At 38.7% G+C, this 14,007-nt stretch overlaps 1 protein-coding gene and 1 pseudogene across 1 annotated transcript; one reads left to right on the top strand and one right to left on the bottom strand.

Annotated features, from left to right (window-relative positions):
• Nucleotides 1-2,173: 2,173 nt before the first annotated feature.
• Nucleotides 2,174-6,438, top strand: LOC121778572 (annotated as a pseudogene).
• An 870-nt stretch (nucleotides 6,439-7,308) lies between these two features.
• On the bottom strand, nucleotides 7,309-10,309 carry LOC121792284 (heat shock cognate 70 kDa protein 2-like). Its single transcript, XM_042190164.1, has 2 exons — nucleotides 10,029-10,309; nucleotides 7,309-9,247 (listed from the first exon to the last, which is right to left on the bottom strand). Exons 1-2 carry the CDS (start codon nucleotides 10,240-10,242, stop codon nucleotides 7,515-7,517), a joined length of 1,947 nt encoding a protein of 648 aa, XP_042046098.1. The 5' UTR covers nucleotides 10,243-10,309; the 3' UTR covers nucleotides 7,309-7,514.
• Nucleotides 10,310-14,007: the final 3,698 nt, after the last annotated feature.

Below are 14,007 nucleotides of genomic sequence, written 5' to 3'. Positions count from 1 at the left end.
ATCGAGTCATACCCGAAATTGGAGTCACACGACAGAGATATTGTGGCTGGTGGAGGCGGGATAGCAATGACAACAGGCAGTGAGCTTCTAGATGGATCATGATGGAGATCAGCTGGGGCAGCGGCGGTCATCTGTGGTAGGGGACACGGTACCGGCTCCGTGTACATGACACTGGTTGTAGGGTCTGGTGGAGGTCGTGTCCCGGCGTGTGGATCGCCTAGGCAGCGTTTGTTTGCATCCATCAGAGACGTCAATTGCTTGACAGTAGCAGTCAAACGCTCGAGCTGTGAAGCCAAGGCAGCCACCGTTAGGTTCAGTTCAGACTCTGGCGTCACTGGATCACGTGGCATGTTGAGAGGCTCCATATGGCCGACATCGTTGGTCGTTGGGAGACATTGCCAATTCGGTTGATCGGGAGGTTGCGGATATAACAACGGCGGCTGGTAGTAGTGGATTTGTTGTGGGTGGGTCTGGCATGGCGGCAGCCACTGTACATGGTCGGGCGGCTGCCCCTGTACATGGCGGTACAGATCCTGACTAGCGAACGTGGATTGCGGCGGTGCGGTGGTCTTTGCTGTGTATGGTGGCTGCTTGTCTCGAGAGCCAAACCATGACAGCCCGTAGGATGGGTCTGGTCTGTCGGAGAAGGGCGGTGGTTCTGGCTGTCCATATTCAGTAGTTGAGGCAGCGTACAGTGATGGCCACTGATATGGGTCTATTTCGGGGCGCGGATGAGGTTGGCCGAATTGGTGATGGTGGTAGGCGGTGTAGGTGTATGACATGATGGCAGAAATACGGAGGATGAGCTCTCAATGAAAGCACCAAATGATACAAGGGTACTCGTATCGGTTCCGGCAGCGCGAAGTCACCGGAGAAGGGTTAGGTTCGTTCACGGGGTCCTCCCATCGAGCAGCCTAGGGTTCTCGGTCAATTAGGGTTTGACAAGATGAACTTGCAGAAAATAAAGTACAATAAAAGATAAAGTAACGATAAAGGATAAACTGGATTGATATTTCTTGAATGAATAATATGGAGGTCTCCTACACATATTTATAATATGTGGGGATACAATAATATACTACCAAAATCTAGTAAATCAAATATAATAATATCCTAAGCAAAAGATATGGAGAATCAATAACTAACTATGGAAAAGATAAGATAAATCAATGCTTAATGAATAATAAGATATGGAGATAATTTAGGAATATGCTCGTATCACTTTCACTCAACGCCTCTCTCTCTATAAATATCGAACTCATTTTCCAAGTTTCCTAGTTCATTCCATCTCTCTATAAACAAACATCAACACGCGTTTTCCTTCTCTCACTCATCATGCCTCACTATTCCCACACACAACACCCCAAACAAATGCATTTACCACTCTTACTACTCCATATGTGCTGACAATTTCTACAGCGTTACAAACTTGAGGGCTCTGTTAAAGATTGTGCCTTTTCTGATGGGTTTTCATAGATTGTGTATAAGAAACTAGAACAGCGATATGAGGATCCTCAAGTCTATAGATTGTTCAAAGTGCCCATTTTTCTGTGGATTCTTGGTTGTGGAAGCTTATCCCAAAAGGTATTCTTCCAAGATCCCCTCTAATTTGGTACTTTTTTTAGGCCTCGGCTTCATAGATTGGTAATACTCATCTCATCTTCAACCAATAATTGTGTTAATCATACATTTGTATATGAAAAGGGGGAGTGGGGTGTGCTTTTATTTTCATATTTAACAAATTACAAGACGCAGGATCAGATTTCGTGTATCTTTTCTTTTTTGGTTGTTTCCAATTGGTAGAATCTTGGACTTGATTTGTGTGCTGCAATGTATCATTGGAGGGTTCAAGGAGATTCATGGTTTGAGATTGGATATGGTCTTTTTTCATATAGCTTAGTTTTGCTTCTTGTAATCTAGTTTATGATCAAGATCTTGTTTGCTTTTGAGGGTTTGTTAATCTTCTTTCACTTTTTTCTTCTTGTTAATCTTTTGGGGGGATTTGGGTTTTGGGTATAGTTTCATGAGATTAGGTTTTGGGGAAGCTGTGTTTCAAATGTGTAATTTAAGGGTTTGGATGGAGATGGGTGATGGTGGTTCGTAGCTGGGACAAAGTAGTTTTAGGGTTGAATCATTACTTGAAATATTCCCTCAGCAGAAGAGAGGTTCTGCAATGGGAGATGCTCTTCTCACAACTATGTCAATGGAGAATCATCATCCTTCCACCCTTGTGTCCATGGATTCAAGTGCCTTGTCAACTCACGGCGAGTTAAACCTTGAGATGAGCCTCCAGATCATCTTAACCCGCCCACCCGACATCAATCTACCTCTTGCTGAGAGAAGCCCGCCTCCGCTGCATTGGAACCCCGAACAACAGTATAACATTCCTGATGTTGGACTTGGTAGTCAGATGTATGAGACGGAGACTTTCTTGAACGTTGCCAAAGTAGGGAGGAAGATTGCGAAAAGGGTTGATAGCATCTGGGGCGCGTGGTTCTTCTTCAGCTTTTACTTCAAGCCTGTCCTGAATGAGAAATTAAAGGCCAATGTTGTCACGACCGCCCTTTAGGGTTAATAAATACGGGCGATCGTGATTAAAAGAACTTAATAAACAAACGTAGAAAACTAGGGTTTCAATAAAGAGTTTGACCAATAATTAATATTTTTTAAAAATGACCAAGGGTTTGACATTATCCAAAAGATATCAAGTTTTCAAATATCCAAATAATTATGTTCAAAGCTAAATAAATGCTGAGAAAAAAAAAACAATGTCTCAGCGGAAGCGTTCAAGAGAAAGAGTGATGTCATGTGTGGAGACACAACGACACTCGTAGTTCAAAGATAAAACACATGCAGGGCTGAGTACTATAATAATACTTCAATTTTAATTGCTCAACACCACCAATTGCTCGTCGCCACTCAACCTGCACATAAGAAAAACACATGTAGGGCTGAGTACTATAAAAATAGTCAGTGGACTTATGCCGAAAACATGTTATCAAAATAAGTTTTATCATGTCATCCATAAGTAACTATCGGGGTTTAGCTTTAGAAAGGCCCAAGGCAATCAAAATCATTCACATTGTAAAAATTCGACTGACGTTAACCATATCTGCACATACATGACATGGAATGTGGACACAAACCAAGTCACTAGACCGGCCAACTCATACGCTAGCACACGGTCTACCATAGGTGTACACTAATCCAAGTAGGGTTTGCGGCCCTACGAGGACCCGAATTCGATTTAAATAATAATGGCAAAAGCCACATCAGATAGGCACGTTAAAATCAAATCACGACATGATAAACATAGTTTCATTCCCATCGATAAAATATTTAGGACATTGTCCTTATTTAAAAGAAAGTCCACCTCGAGTGCTTAATCCACAAATATATTCCTTCCCTTGCTATCACGATTCACTTGCGAATAAATAAATAAAATACATGCATCCTATGTCTCGAATGATTTTTCTCGATCAAGATTTCAAATTTCTCAAAAAGTACTAGACTCACAATGATTTAATCAATTCCACTCCAACCTACAAGAAATAAAGAATATAGGCCTCCTAGCCCAACCAACAAATTCATTCAGCCAATTTTAATTTAAAACAAGAGCCCAATAGTTAAATAAAAAGTGAAGCTCCTGACTTCAATGAAAGACAAGAAAAAGAGTACACTTCCATTTTTATTATTTTTAAAAAAAACACACATACACATACTCCCTTCCCAAAGTAATACAGTCACTTTCCACCTCCTCTTTGAACTAGTAACACAATTCAAGTAAAAACAATTTAATAAGAATTCAAAAACTCTCATTTGTTTACACGTACCCTCACATCTCGTTTTCTTTTAAAGAAACTACGAACTAAAAATACTTATAAAGAAATCAGTACAAATAAACAATGAAGAACAAAACTCCCCATTCCATATTGTCGGCTTTCTCTCAAATTCACAACAAAAATTGAACAGCAAATTAGAGCTTTGACGCCCTCACCCACAGCCGTCGCTCGGCGCCGCAGCAGCCGCTGCGTCGCCACTTCGACGGCCCCGAAGATAAGTTATTAATTTGGTTTCACGAATTAAAGTTCGGTTCCTTGTTTTATATTGTTCGAATTATTGATTTGCTTCGGTTACTGGTTTCATGAGATGCACAAGTATGGAATTGGATTTGGATGGGGAAAGTGTATACCTTCAATTTGCAGACAGATTGTGAAAGAATAGATGATGACACTTTCCCTAATTTTAGTTCTCGGTTCCTGCCAGAGAAGGGGATTTGTACGTCATTGTGTGAAAAATATTTGTGAGGAAGGAGATGGTAGATTTCTGAAATTACCAAGCGAAAGGATTGAATCGTGTGTGGCTTGAACAAAAGCATGTCTAACTCTCTGCTTCCTCTCTGTTAAAAGATATTCCATGAGTTTGATTTGAATAGGGTGGCATTAGTGAGATAGAACAAAGATGGATGGTTACCTCGGTGGAATTAGGATTGAGAGGGGGAGAATGATGAACTCTCTCTTCTCTGCCGCCTTGAGAAATTTTTGTGATTCAAAAGTGAATTGAGGGTGACTGCAGAATTGGTGTTAGGCGGAGAGATGGGGTATGGAGATTTATACTGCATAACGTGGGAGTATAATTGGGAGGTAGTTGTGGTTTAGATTTGGAAGAGATTTACGGAGTGGGATACGTTTTTTTGTAACGTGGGAAAGGGGGTGGAATATGGGTAATTAATTTCACAAAAATTAATTAGGATTGACTAATTTTATTTCTTTGGAATTTTATTTGCAGATCACGGAGGAGGAGAGGAAAATCGCGTAAGAGGAGGAGAGGAAAAAATCTCTGCAGAATATTTATTTAAAATTTGAACTAAGGAAAGTCTTGGTGACCAAGTCAAGGAGGAAAAGATTTAATTAAATTAGTTTGATTCACGGTCCTTTGTATTTTATTTAAATTGTGCCGACCACAATTTATTTTCCATAAGACTGGATTTTTGTATTATTTATTCAATTTATCGGATCCAACACGAAATTGAGTCCAATAAATATTCCTCATGCAAAGGAATTATTAAATTCGCATTGTGATTTACTTCACAAATTTCTAGCTCTCATAACAAATTATCAATTATTCAAAAACAATTAAATTCACCTCACATCAATTATTCAAAGCAGCCACGTCACATATTCAACAAAGTTGACCCGGTCAAAATTCCACTCAAAATTAGGTCACGGAAACTATCCAACAGCAATTCCACTCGACAATTAACCCACGGACTTCGCAACATTAAAAGCATTAAATGTAAGTACTTTAAGGTTCGAAAATTAGGGTTCAAAAAGTGGGGCGTTACAAAAGTAGTACTCGATGGTAATGGTATTTCTGGATTCGATAAATCTGATCTACAGCTCGATACTTTCATGGTTCAGCATGATATGGAGAATATGTACATGTGGGTTTTCAAGGAAAGGCCCGAGAATGCTCTGGGTAAAATGCAGCTCCGGAGTTACATGAATGGCTATTCTCGCCAAGGAGAGCGCCCCTTTCCATTTTGCGTTGATAGAGGATTTGTCCGCTCTCATAGAATGCAGCGGAAACACTATAGGGGGCTCTCAAATCCACAGTGTGTCCATGGTGTTGAGGTTGTGTCCCGTCCCCCACACTCAAGATTCTTGATGAAAATGATCGGAAGAGATGGAAATATCTAACTGGAAGGGAACTGAACTTCACCATTCCCCTCGAGGCCAGTGACTATGGTACGTGGAGAAACCTCCCAAACACTGAATTCGAACTTGACAGAACGCTTGCTCCGGTCAAGGCTAATCCACACTCTCAGTCGAAGAAGCTGCTAAATGGCTCTGTTCTAAACCTATCCGCTCAGCTGTCTAGCCACGTCAATGGGGAGACCATGGATGCTTCACCTGTCTGTAACAAAAGAAAGAGGGATTTCTTCCCCCACACGAACAATGATGACTGTTATGTTGCAGTGAACTCTCCCAGTAAAATTCCTGACTTGGAAGTTCACGGCTGAGGAATGTTTACGGCCCTGTCACGGCTGCCAAGACGACATACGAGGACGAAGGAGGCTATCTTATTTTAATCAGCTTGCCATTTGTAGATCTCCAGAGGGTGAAAGTTTCTTGGAGGAACACTCTCACTCATGGGATCATCAAGGTGTCTTGTACAAGTACATCTCCTACTCCATTTATTACGAGACACAACAGGACCTTCAAGCTTACAGATATTTCCTCGGAGCACTGCCCACCAGGTGAATTTGTTCGAGACTTTCCACTCTCCACCCGTATTCCTGAAGATGCTAAGATAGAAGCATATTACGATGGACCAGGTACAGTGCTCGAGATACTGGTGCCTAAACTCCGGGAGTGGCCAGAGGAACATGAAGTTCATGTATGTCTCCGACCTCTCCATGACTATTATAATGTATGAAACATAAAAATCTTTCTGAGTTGTGTTTGCGGCCTCATTGGTCACATCTTCTCAAAGGCAACACCTGCTTTTGTCTTGTAAGTTGTATTTGTACTATTAGAGATTTGCACTTTTCATTGGGTCTTGTTATCTAATTATCTCTACTTGAATAATACTGTAATTTCTTAGTTTCAATTTGTGTGTTTCATATTCCATTGGATACAATTTGCAACAGTTTGTCAACTATGTTAATATTTTATCTTGATCGTTTGTTTGTGATTTGAAGCATGATAGGTCATGAGATTTATCTTGAATGGTTTAGTTTGACCATAAAAGATTTTTTTAGATAAGATAGCGTAGCTCGCTTTGTATTTGGCTTATGGTTTCATTAACGGACAACTTAATATAGAGGCCATTTTAATTAGATGTGTGAGCTTTGAAAATAATAATAATAATAATAATAATAATAATAATAATAATAATAATAATAATAATAATAATAATAATAATAATGATTTTAATTAAGTTGACGTTATCTTTTCGATCCATCCTAGGGAAGGCGAGGCGATGATAAGAAAATATACTTTTCAGGGAGGCGGCAACTGGAAGAAAATATAGAAATACAATTAATAGCTGAAAATGTCAACTTTAAGTCTTAACATTATGCCATTGAAATTTGACATGGATGGTGGATACTGGATAGATATTGTATTGCTCGTATTGCTGATGGCCCACCTATATAAACAGTTGGAGAACCATCCACTTATCAACAATAATTGCCACTTTCTTGTATATTATTCAAGTTTGTGGACTAACTGTTGGATGTAATAACACCCTTCCCACTTCCCAGTTTGTGGAGTAGTCAGTCTCCCAGAATTATAATATTTCATGTGACCAACAGTAGATCTTCATTCAAAAATCAATAATTGGAGCTCAGCATCAGTAGTGCTACTTACTACTTAGGAAGAAATTTCAGGCAAAAACATAGTTGTGCATAATAAGCAATAGAAGGAAATATTAATGGAGTAGTACCATAGAAGTACTAGAAAATGAAAATATTGTATCATTATGAACCCCAATGCATCATAATAAGGAGTTTAGTCGACCTCCTCGATCTTGGGACCAGCTCCATTTTCTCCACTGGGAGCAGGAGGAGCATCCTCATCCATGGCAGCCTCACCACCTGCTCCCTGGTACATCTTTGCAATGATTGGGTTGCAGATGCTCTCCAGTTCCTTCATCTTGTCTTCGAATTCATCTGAATCGGCAAGCTGGTTACCATCTAGCCACTGGATGCTCGACTCAATAGCATCCTCAATTTTCTTCTTGTCTGCTGCAGACAGCTTCGAGGCAATCTTCTCATCCTTGACAGTGTTTCTCATGTTGTATGCATAGTTCTCCAATGCATTCTTCGACTCCACCTTCTTCTTGTGCTCTTCATCCTCAGACTTGTACTTCTCTGCCTCCTGGACCATTTTCTCGATTTCCTCCTTTGACAGCCTGCCCTTGTCATTGGTAATTGTGATCTTGTTCTTCTGCCCTGTAGTCTTGTCTTCAGCAGACACGTTCAGTATTCCGTTGGCGTCTATGTCAAAGCACACTGTGATCTGTGGAACACCTCTTGGAGCAGGAGGAATTCCTGAGAGCTCAAATTTCCCGAGCAAGTTGTTATCTCTGGTCCTCGTTCTCTCCCCTTCATATACCTGGATCAGGACACCAGGCTGGTTGTCCGAGTAAGTAGAGAAAACCTGCTCCTTCTTGGTGGGAATCGTGGTGTTCCTTTGAATCAACACAGTCATGACACCACCAGCTGTTTCCAAACCAAGAGATAGAGGAGTGACATCAAGAAGCAGAAGATCCTGGACCTTCTCATTACCCTCACCACTCAAAATAGCTGCTTGGACAGCAGCGCCATATGCTACAGCCTCATCAGGGTTTATACTCTTGCAGAGTTCTTTCCCGTTGAAGAAATCTTGCAAAAGTTGCTGAACCTTGGGAATTCTAGTGGAGCCGCCAACAAGAACAGCATCATGAACAGTGCTCTTGTCCATTTTGGCATCCCTCAAACACTTCTCCACTGGTTCCATGCACTTCCTGAACAGGTCCATGTTTAGCTCCTCAAATCTGGCCCGGGTGATGGTGGAGTAAAAATCAACACCCTCATAGAGAGAGTCGATCTCGATGGTGGTCTGAGCAGTGGATGAGAGAGTCCTCTTTGCTCTCTCACAAGCAGTTCTCAATCGCCTCAAAGCCCTTGGGTTACCATTGATGTCTTTCTTGTGCTTCCTCTTAAATTCCTGAACAAAATGGTTAACCATTCTGTTGTCGAAATCTTCACCTCCAAGGTGAGTGTCACCAGCAGTGGCCTTCACCTCAAAAATACCTTCCTCGATGGTCAGAAGAGAAACATCAAAAGTTCCACCACCAAGATCGAAAATCAAGACATTTTTTTCTCCAACACTTGTCGCCTTCTTGTCAAGACCATAGGCAATTGCTGCTGCAGTAGGCTCATTGATAATACGCATCACATTAAGGCCAGAGATTACACCAGCATCCTTGGTAGCTTGACGCTGAGAATCATTGAAGTAAGCTGGGACAGTGACCACAGCATTCTTCACTGTAGATCCAAGATATGCCTCAGCAATCTCCTTCATCTTCATCAAAACCATGGAAGAGATCTCTTCAGCAGAAAATTGCTTGTCCTCACCCTTGTAGCTAACTATAATCATAGGTTTCTCAGCAGGTCCGGGAATAACCCTGAAAGGCCACAGCTTAATATCACTCTGCACGGAGGCATCACTGAATCTCCTTCCGATCAACCTCTTAGCATCTAAATGAAGTAAACACAATATTATGATTAATTTTCCAAAAATTGGAAGACAAACACCATACATACAATTGTTGTTTTCCGTAATTGGAAAATATATGTAGGCAAAAGCTAGCCACATTACAAGCACATATAGCTATGTCGAAAGGGCAATAAATAGTTAGACTATTGATCAAATTGCTGCACATCCTTCACCCTTTTACCTTTCTACATGAAAAAAAAACTCAGAACCTAATAAAAAGATAGTAAGAAAATGGAAAGGACCACATAACACAACAAACACTAGCACATAGAAACTATGTCACTATTATGACACTTACAACAACAATGAAGCAAAACAATGATATATTACGTTGAAATCTGAATTTGCAATAAAGTGAACATATATTGAATTTTATTAAAGGAGTTACAGAAATAATAATGCTAAGACATCTACTAACAATAATAAGATACACCTATTGCCTCGGACTCAAACAAAAGAAAAATAACTAATCAAATTGATCTCCTAAACCTAAAATTGGAATGAAAGTAGTTTCTATATCAGATTAAGATTCAAATACTTCTTCACAAACTCAAATAAATCTCACATACAAAAATACAGATCTTTGGCTTCAAATTCGACATAACGCTACACCACATCTGGAATATTTAAGCGTAATAATACAACCAGATCAGCAATATACGATCCAGTGCTGTTACAAAAGAAACGCGTCATTTTACCATAAAGAGATTTCTAGAATACTCACAAATATCACGTCAAAGCTAGATGTTAAAACATTCTTACCGAAAACGGTGTTAGTAGGGTTCATGGCGACCTGATTCTTAGCTGCATCACCAATTAGCCGCTCGGTGTCAGTGAAACCGACGTAAGACGGCGTGGTCCTGTTGCCCTGGTCATTGGCGATGATCTCTACGCGGTCGTGCTGCCAGACGCCGACGCACGAGTACGTGGTGCCGAGATCGATCCCGATAGCTGGACCCTCTCCTTTTCCGGCCATGGCGTTCTAACGGAAAAATACAGTGTACAGAGAGGCGAAGAACAAAATTGGGGTTTTACGATTAAGATGGTACAAGTTGGGAGAATATATAGTGCATGGCAGTCCCCAAGCTTGGCGTTCCAGAATGTTCGAATTACTTGGTAGCCGTTGGATTTGCTACGGAGAAGTTATCAACCGTGATGGAATCATTCAACTTTTCCAGCGGGTAAAGGGTTTTTTGACGGACCACACCACACTTTTTCCTTTTTACCGCACGCATTTTTTGTGGTGACTATTGCTGTTTGGTAAAATACTCTATTTAAATTATTTTATGCGACTTTTTCCATATGGACTACAAATATAACTAAATACTCCAACCAAAAGATATATATCTAAAATAATACTAGTACTTATATCCTTTATTAATATTCTTATTATTGGACATCACAATTAATTAAAAAATTGGTTGTAGCATTGTTAGAGTATGTGCATGGCGTGCTTTAAACGGTTGCCCAAACCATGTATAGCTTAGTGGTGTGTATTTTTAGAGCTTTAAAGTCAATGGAAATTGGACACTCAAGTTTAACATAATAACTTTAAAACTATAACTTAACTGCAAGAATATAACTGAAGTTGTAATACTTAGGGTGTCGAACCACAAGGAGACGTACGGTTATCTAATTCGCAGCAAGTAAATTTTGGAATTTTTGAATTGAGAAACTAAATTGAAACAAAAATAAGTGAAGAAATAAAATAACTACATGCACAAAATATAACCAAGGGATTAAGAACATTGCTCCTAATATGCTCCAGATGTGAATTAACTTAATGAACCAATTAACCTATGGATTAAATATTAATCTAATGAAAGTTGTAATAATCTCGTTCATTCTACTTACACTGAACATGTTCATAGATGCTTGAATTTAACCTTGTTGAACACTAAGATCAAATTTGTACTCATCGAATTATCACTCCTACAGACGCATAGTAAGCTCTAACCCAACTTATAATTTCCAACGTACATGATTCATTTACAAAATCAATTGAACATTCCTACGGAAGCGTTGTAAATATCCAACAATCATTGTAACGATGTGTAAATTAACTTATCCAAGATTCATATGCTGAACACGATACAAATCTCAAACTCTTTATCTACGTTTCCACCTTTTAACCAAGTTAAAGAGAGATTGGCTAAAAGGCATGATTGAATAATAACTCAGGTCGGAATTATAATTCAATGTAAAAATCACCGTAGAAAAAGATCATAAAATAATATTAATCCATAGAATCCAAAAGTAATTCACATCTTTCACAAATTAAGAGCAACGTAAGAGTTAAGTTACACATCCACAAACAATAAAGAAGAACCATAGAACTCATAAAATGATGTGTAGATGGTAGCAAATCTCCTCGGGATGATGGAAGTTGAGTGATTGGACCTCAAATCTTCTTCCCCACTTCCTCCTCTTTCTCCGATAATTTTTGTGTATGAGAATCTCTGAATATCTTCCCCAAAGCTGCTCCGGAAACCTATTTGAAAACTGAAATTCTGCAGCTTCAGAGAGAATGCCCGACCCGGGCGAAATGGTTGTCAATCCGGGCGTTTCTACTGAACCCGGGCGTTTTGTTGATCAAAAACGCTTGACCCGGGCGTTTTCGCCTGGTTCGCACTGCTTCGTGCAGCCTTCATCAAATAGCTATAACTTCTTCATCCGAGCTCCGATTGAGGCGTACAAGGTACCCACGCGAAGCTATTTCAAAGAAGAAAATAATGATGGTAAGATAAAAGAATTTGGACATAGTCTTGATAGGCAAAGAACAGTTTGAATCAGACCCCAGATCCGGCTTGGCTATGCCTTCCCTCCATATGTACATCTATCAACTAATATATAATAATCAAACTTTAATGATTAATTGATAGATAATTTTAACATAAAACCTTGGAGTAGAATTAGCATTATTTGATTTACATCACTTAGCCCTTAAGTACGGCGGTGTGGTTGCCCTAAGCAGGCTCTTTTCTATGCATATGCATGCAGAAACGTGTGAAATTTTCAACTAATGAGTGACGGCAATCCATTAATATTTATTTATTTTGCATTCAGAAATTAATTTTGATTTTTTATTTTATTTCTAAATTCATGGATTCTTGCTCAATAAAATATTTTGTTTGTCATGTTTGTTAATTTTGAGATTTAGATTATGAAAGCATTTTAATGGATTTAGTCAATTCAGATTATTCTCGCTATGTCGAGGATCAATGTCCCTTGTTTTCGTTGAAAATCTAACTATTTTTTTTTTAATTACTAAGGTATTCACCGGCGGACCCAGTGACTATTCCCTGCGCTAATTTGTAGTCACCTCAAAGAGTGGAACAGCTGGCCCAAGGATTTAAAGATGCTCCATAGTTGAAAATGTAACTATTGATTTATAAATAATTAGTGTAACACTTGTGCTATGCACGGGATCTTTAATTTATTTTTTTATTCATTTATGTTTATAAGGATCTTTAATTTATTTTTTTATTCATTTATGTTTATAAAAATTAATTAACATCTACATTGCATGCATGTTGTCTGATGCCCGTTTATTGAAAAAATACATTTTCATTTAATCAATGTAACGATGGAAAAAAGTTATTTGTGGTTGTTGTGCTGTTTTAATATAAGAACTGTACTGTTTTGACTGATATTTTTTTTTGCATTTTTTTACATGATAAAATCACAGGTCCTTCATTATTTTCGAAAATCTCAAGTTGTGAGATTCAATTTTTTTTTTCTCTTCTTTAAGAGAAGTTTTGTCTTGTTTCTAGTCTAGTTCTTTCTTATTTATAAGTTTGGCCACACAAAATGTCAAACTTTGAGTTTGGGAAACAGTTAAAATATCCATGGTTGAGTATCTAAAGATCATCAGGTGGAGAAGTCGCAATCAATCTTCGATTCTTTGACAAACCAGTTCGATATATTCTAAACCTTGGAATTCAAGATTTAGGATTTAATTTCTTGTGCATGAATTGTTTGCTTTCTAATATGTAATTATTTGTTTAGCATGAGAATTCGATTAATCTCATAATCCGTCAAATGGATCCATTGTCTGATTGATTTATTTATGCAAGTCTTCCGTGGTGCATAGTTCACCAAAACCCCAATAATTTCATTGGCATATAAAGAAACAACGTTATTTTTGTACTTAGAAATCACCCTATTCAGTTCATAGAACAAACATCACATGGACAATATATTTTCTTTATTATTCCTTGTGTGGAATTACAGAATGTGTATGTCAAAAACCTAAGAAAATCCAGGTTGACAAGACGTCAAGATTGGTTGCCTTGTCCATGGCAACACCTAAGGACTCCAGAACTCTTCAAACCACCTACTCATCCAATCTGAAGAAACGTCGAAAATGGCTGACCATCGCTGCAGTCTCCAACCTCGTTGATGCTGGAGTACACCATGCCCAAAACTTGGCTGTTCAAATCTTCAACCAACCAGTAAAAATTATCTATAAAGGAACTGACTAATCAAGCATAAATATAAACATTTGAAACGGCACCGAGTTTTAATGCACAATTGGTAAAATAAGTGAGAAAAATTGGTAAAGTAAGAGAGAGGAAAAGAAAAATGAGTAAAGTAAGAAAGATGAAGAGAAAAAGTAGTGAAAGTAGAGTTAGTGGATTGTGGAGTCCATGTCTTAAAATAGAAAGATTCTAAAGTTTTTATTTTTAAGAAACGGCCCAAAATGAAAATAGTTGCTATTTTAAAAAAAACGGAGGGAGTA

This window comes from Salvia splendens, chromosome 2 (genome assembly GCF_004379255.2).
Source record: "Salvia splendens isolate huo1 chromosome 2, SspV2, whole genome shotgun sequence".
Lineage (NCBI taxonomy): Eukaryota > Viridiplantae > Streptophyta > Magnoliopsida > Lamiales > Lamiaceae > Salvia > Salvia splendens.
The sequence above is the reverse complement of the archived record's forward strand: the minus strand, read 5'-3'. Positions and strand labels throughout refer to the sequence as shown.

Coding starts and splice junctions, on each gene's coding strand:
- LOC121792284 (XM_042190164.1), bottom strand. CDS start 10,242: ATGGCCGGAAAAGGAGAGGGTCCAGCTATCGGGATCGATCTCGGCACC. Junction 9,248..10,028: donor CCCTACTAACACCGTTTTCG/GTAAGAATGTTT, acceptor TACTTCATTTAG/ATGCTAAGAGGTTGATCGGA.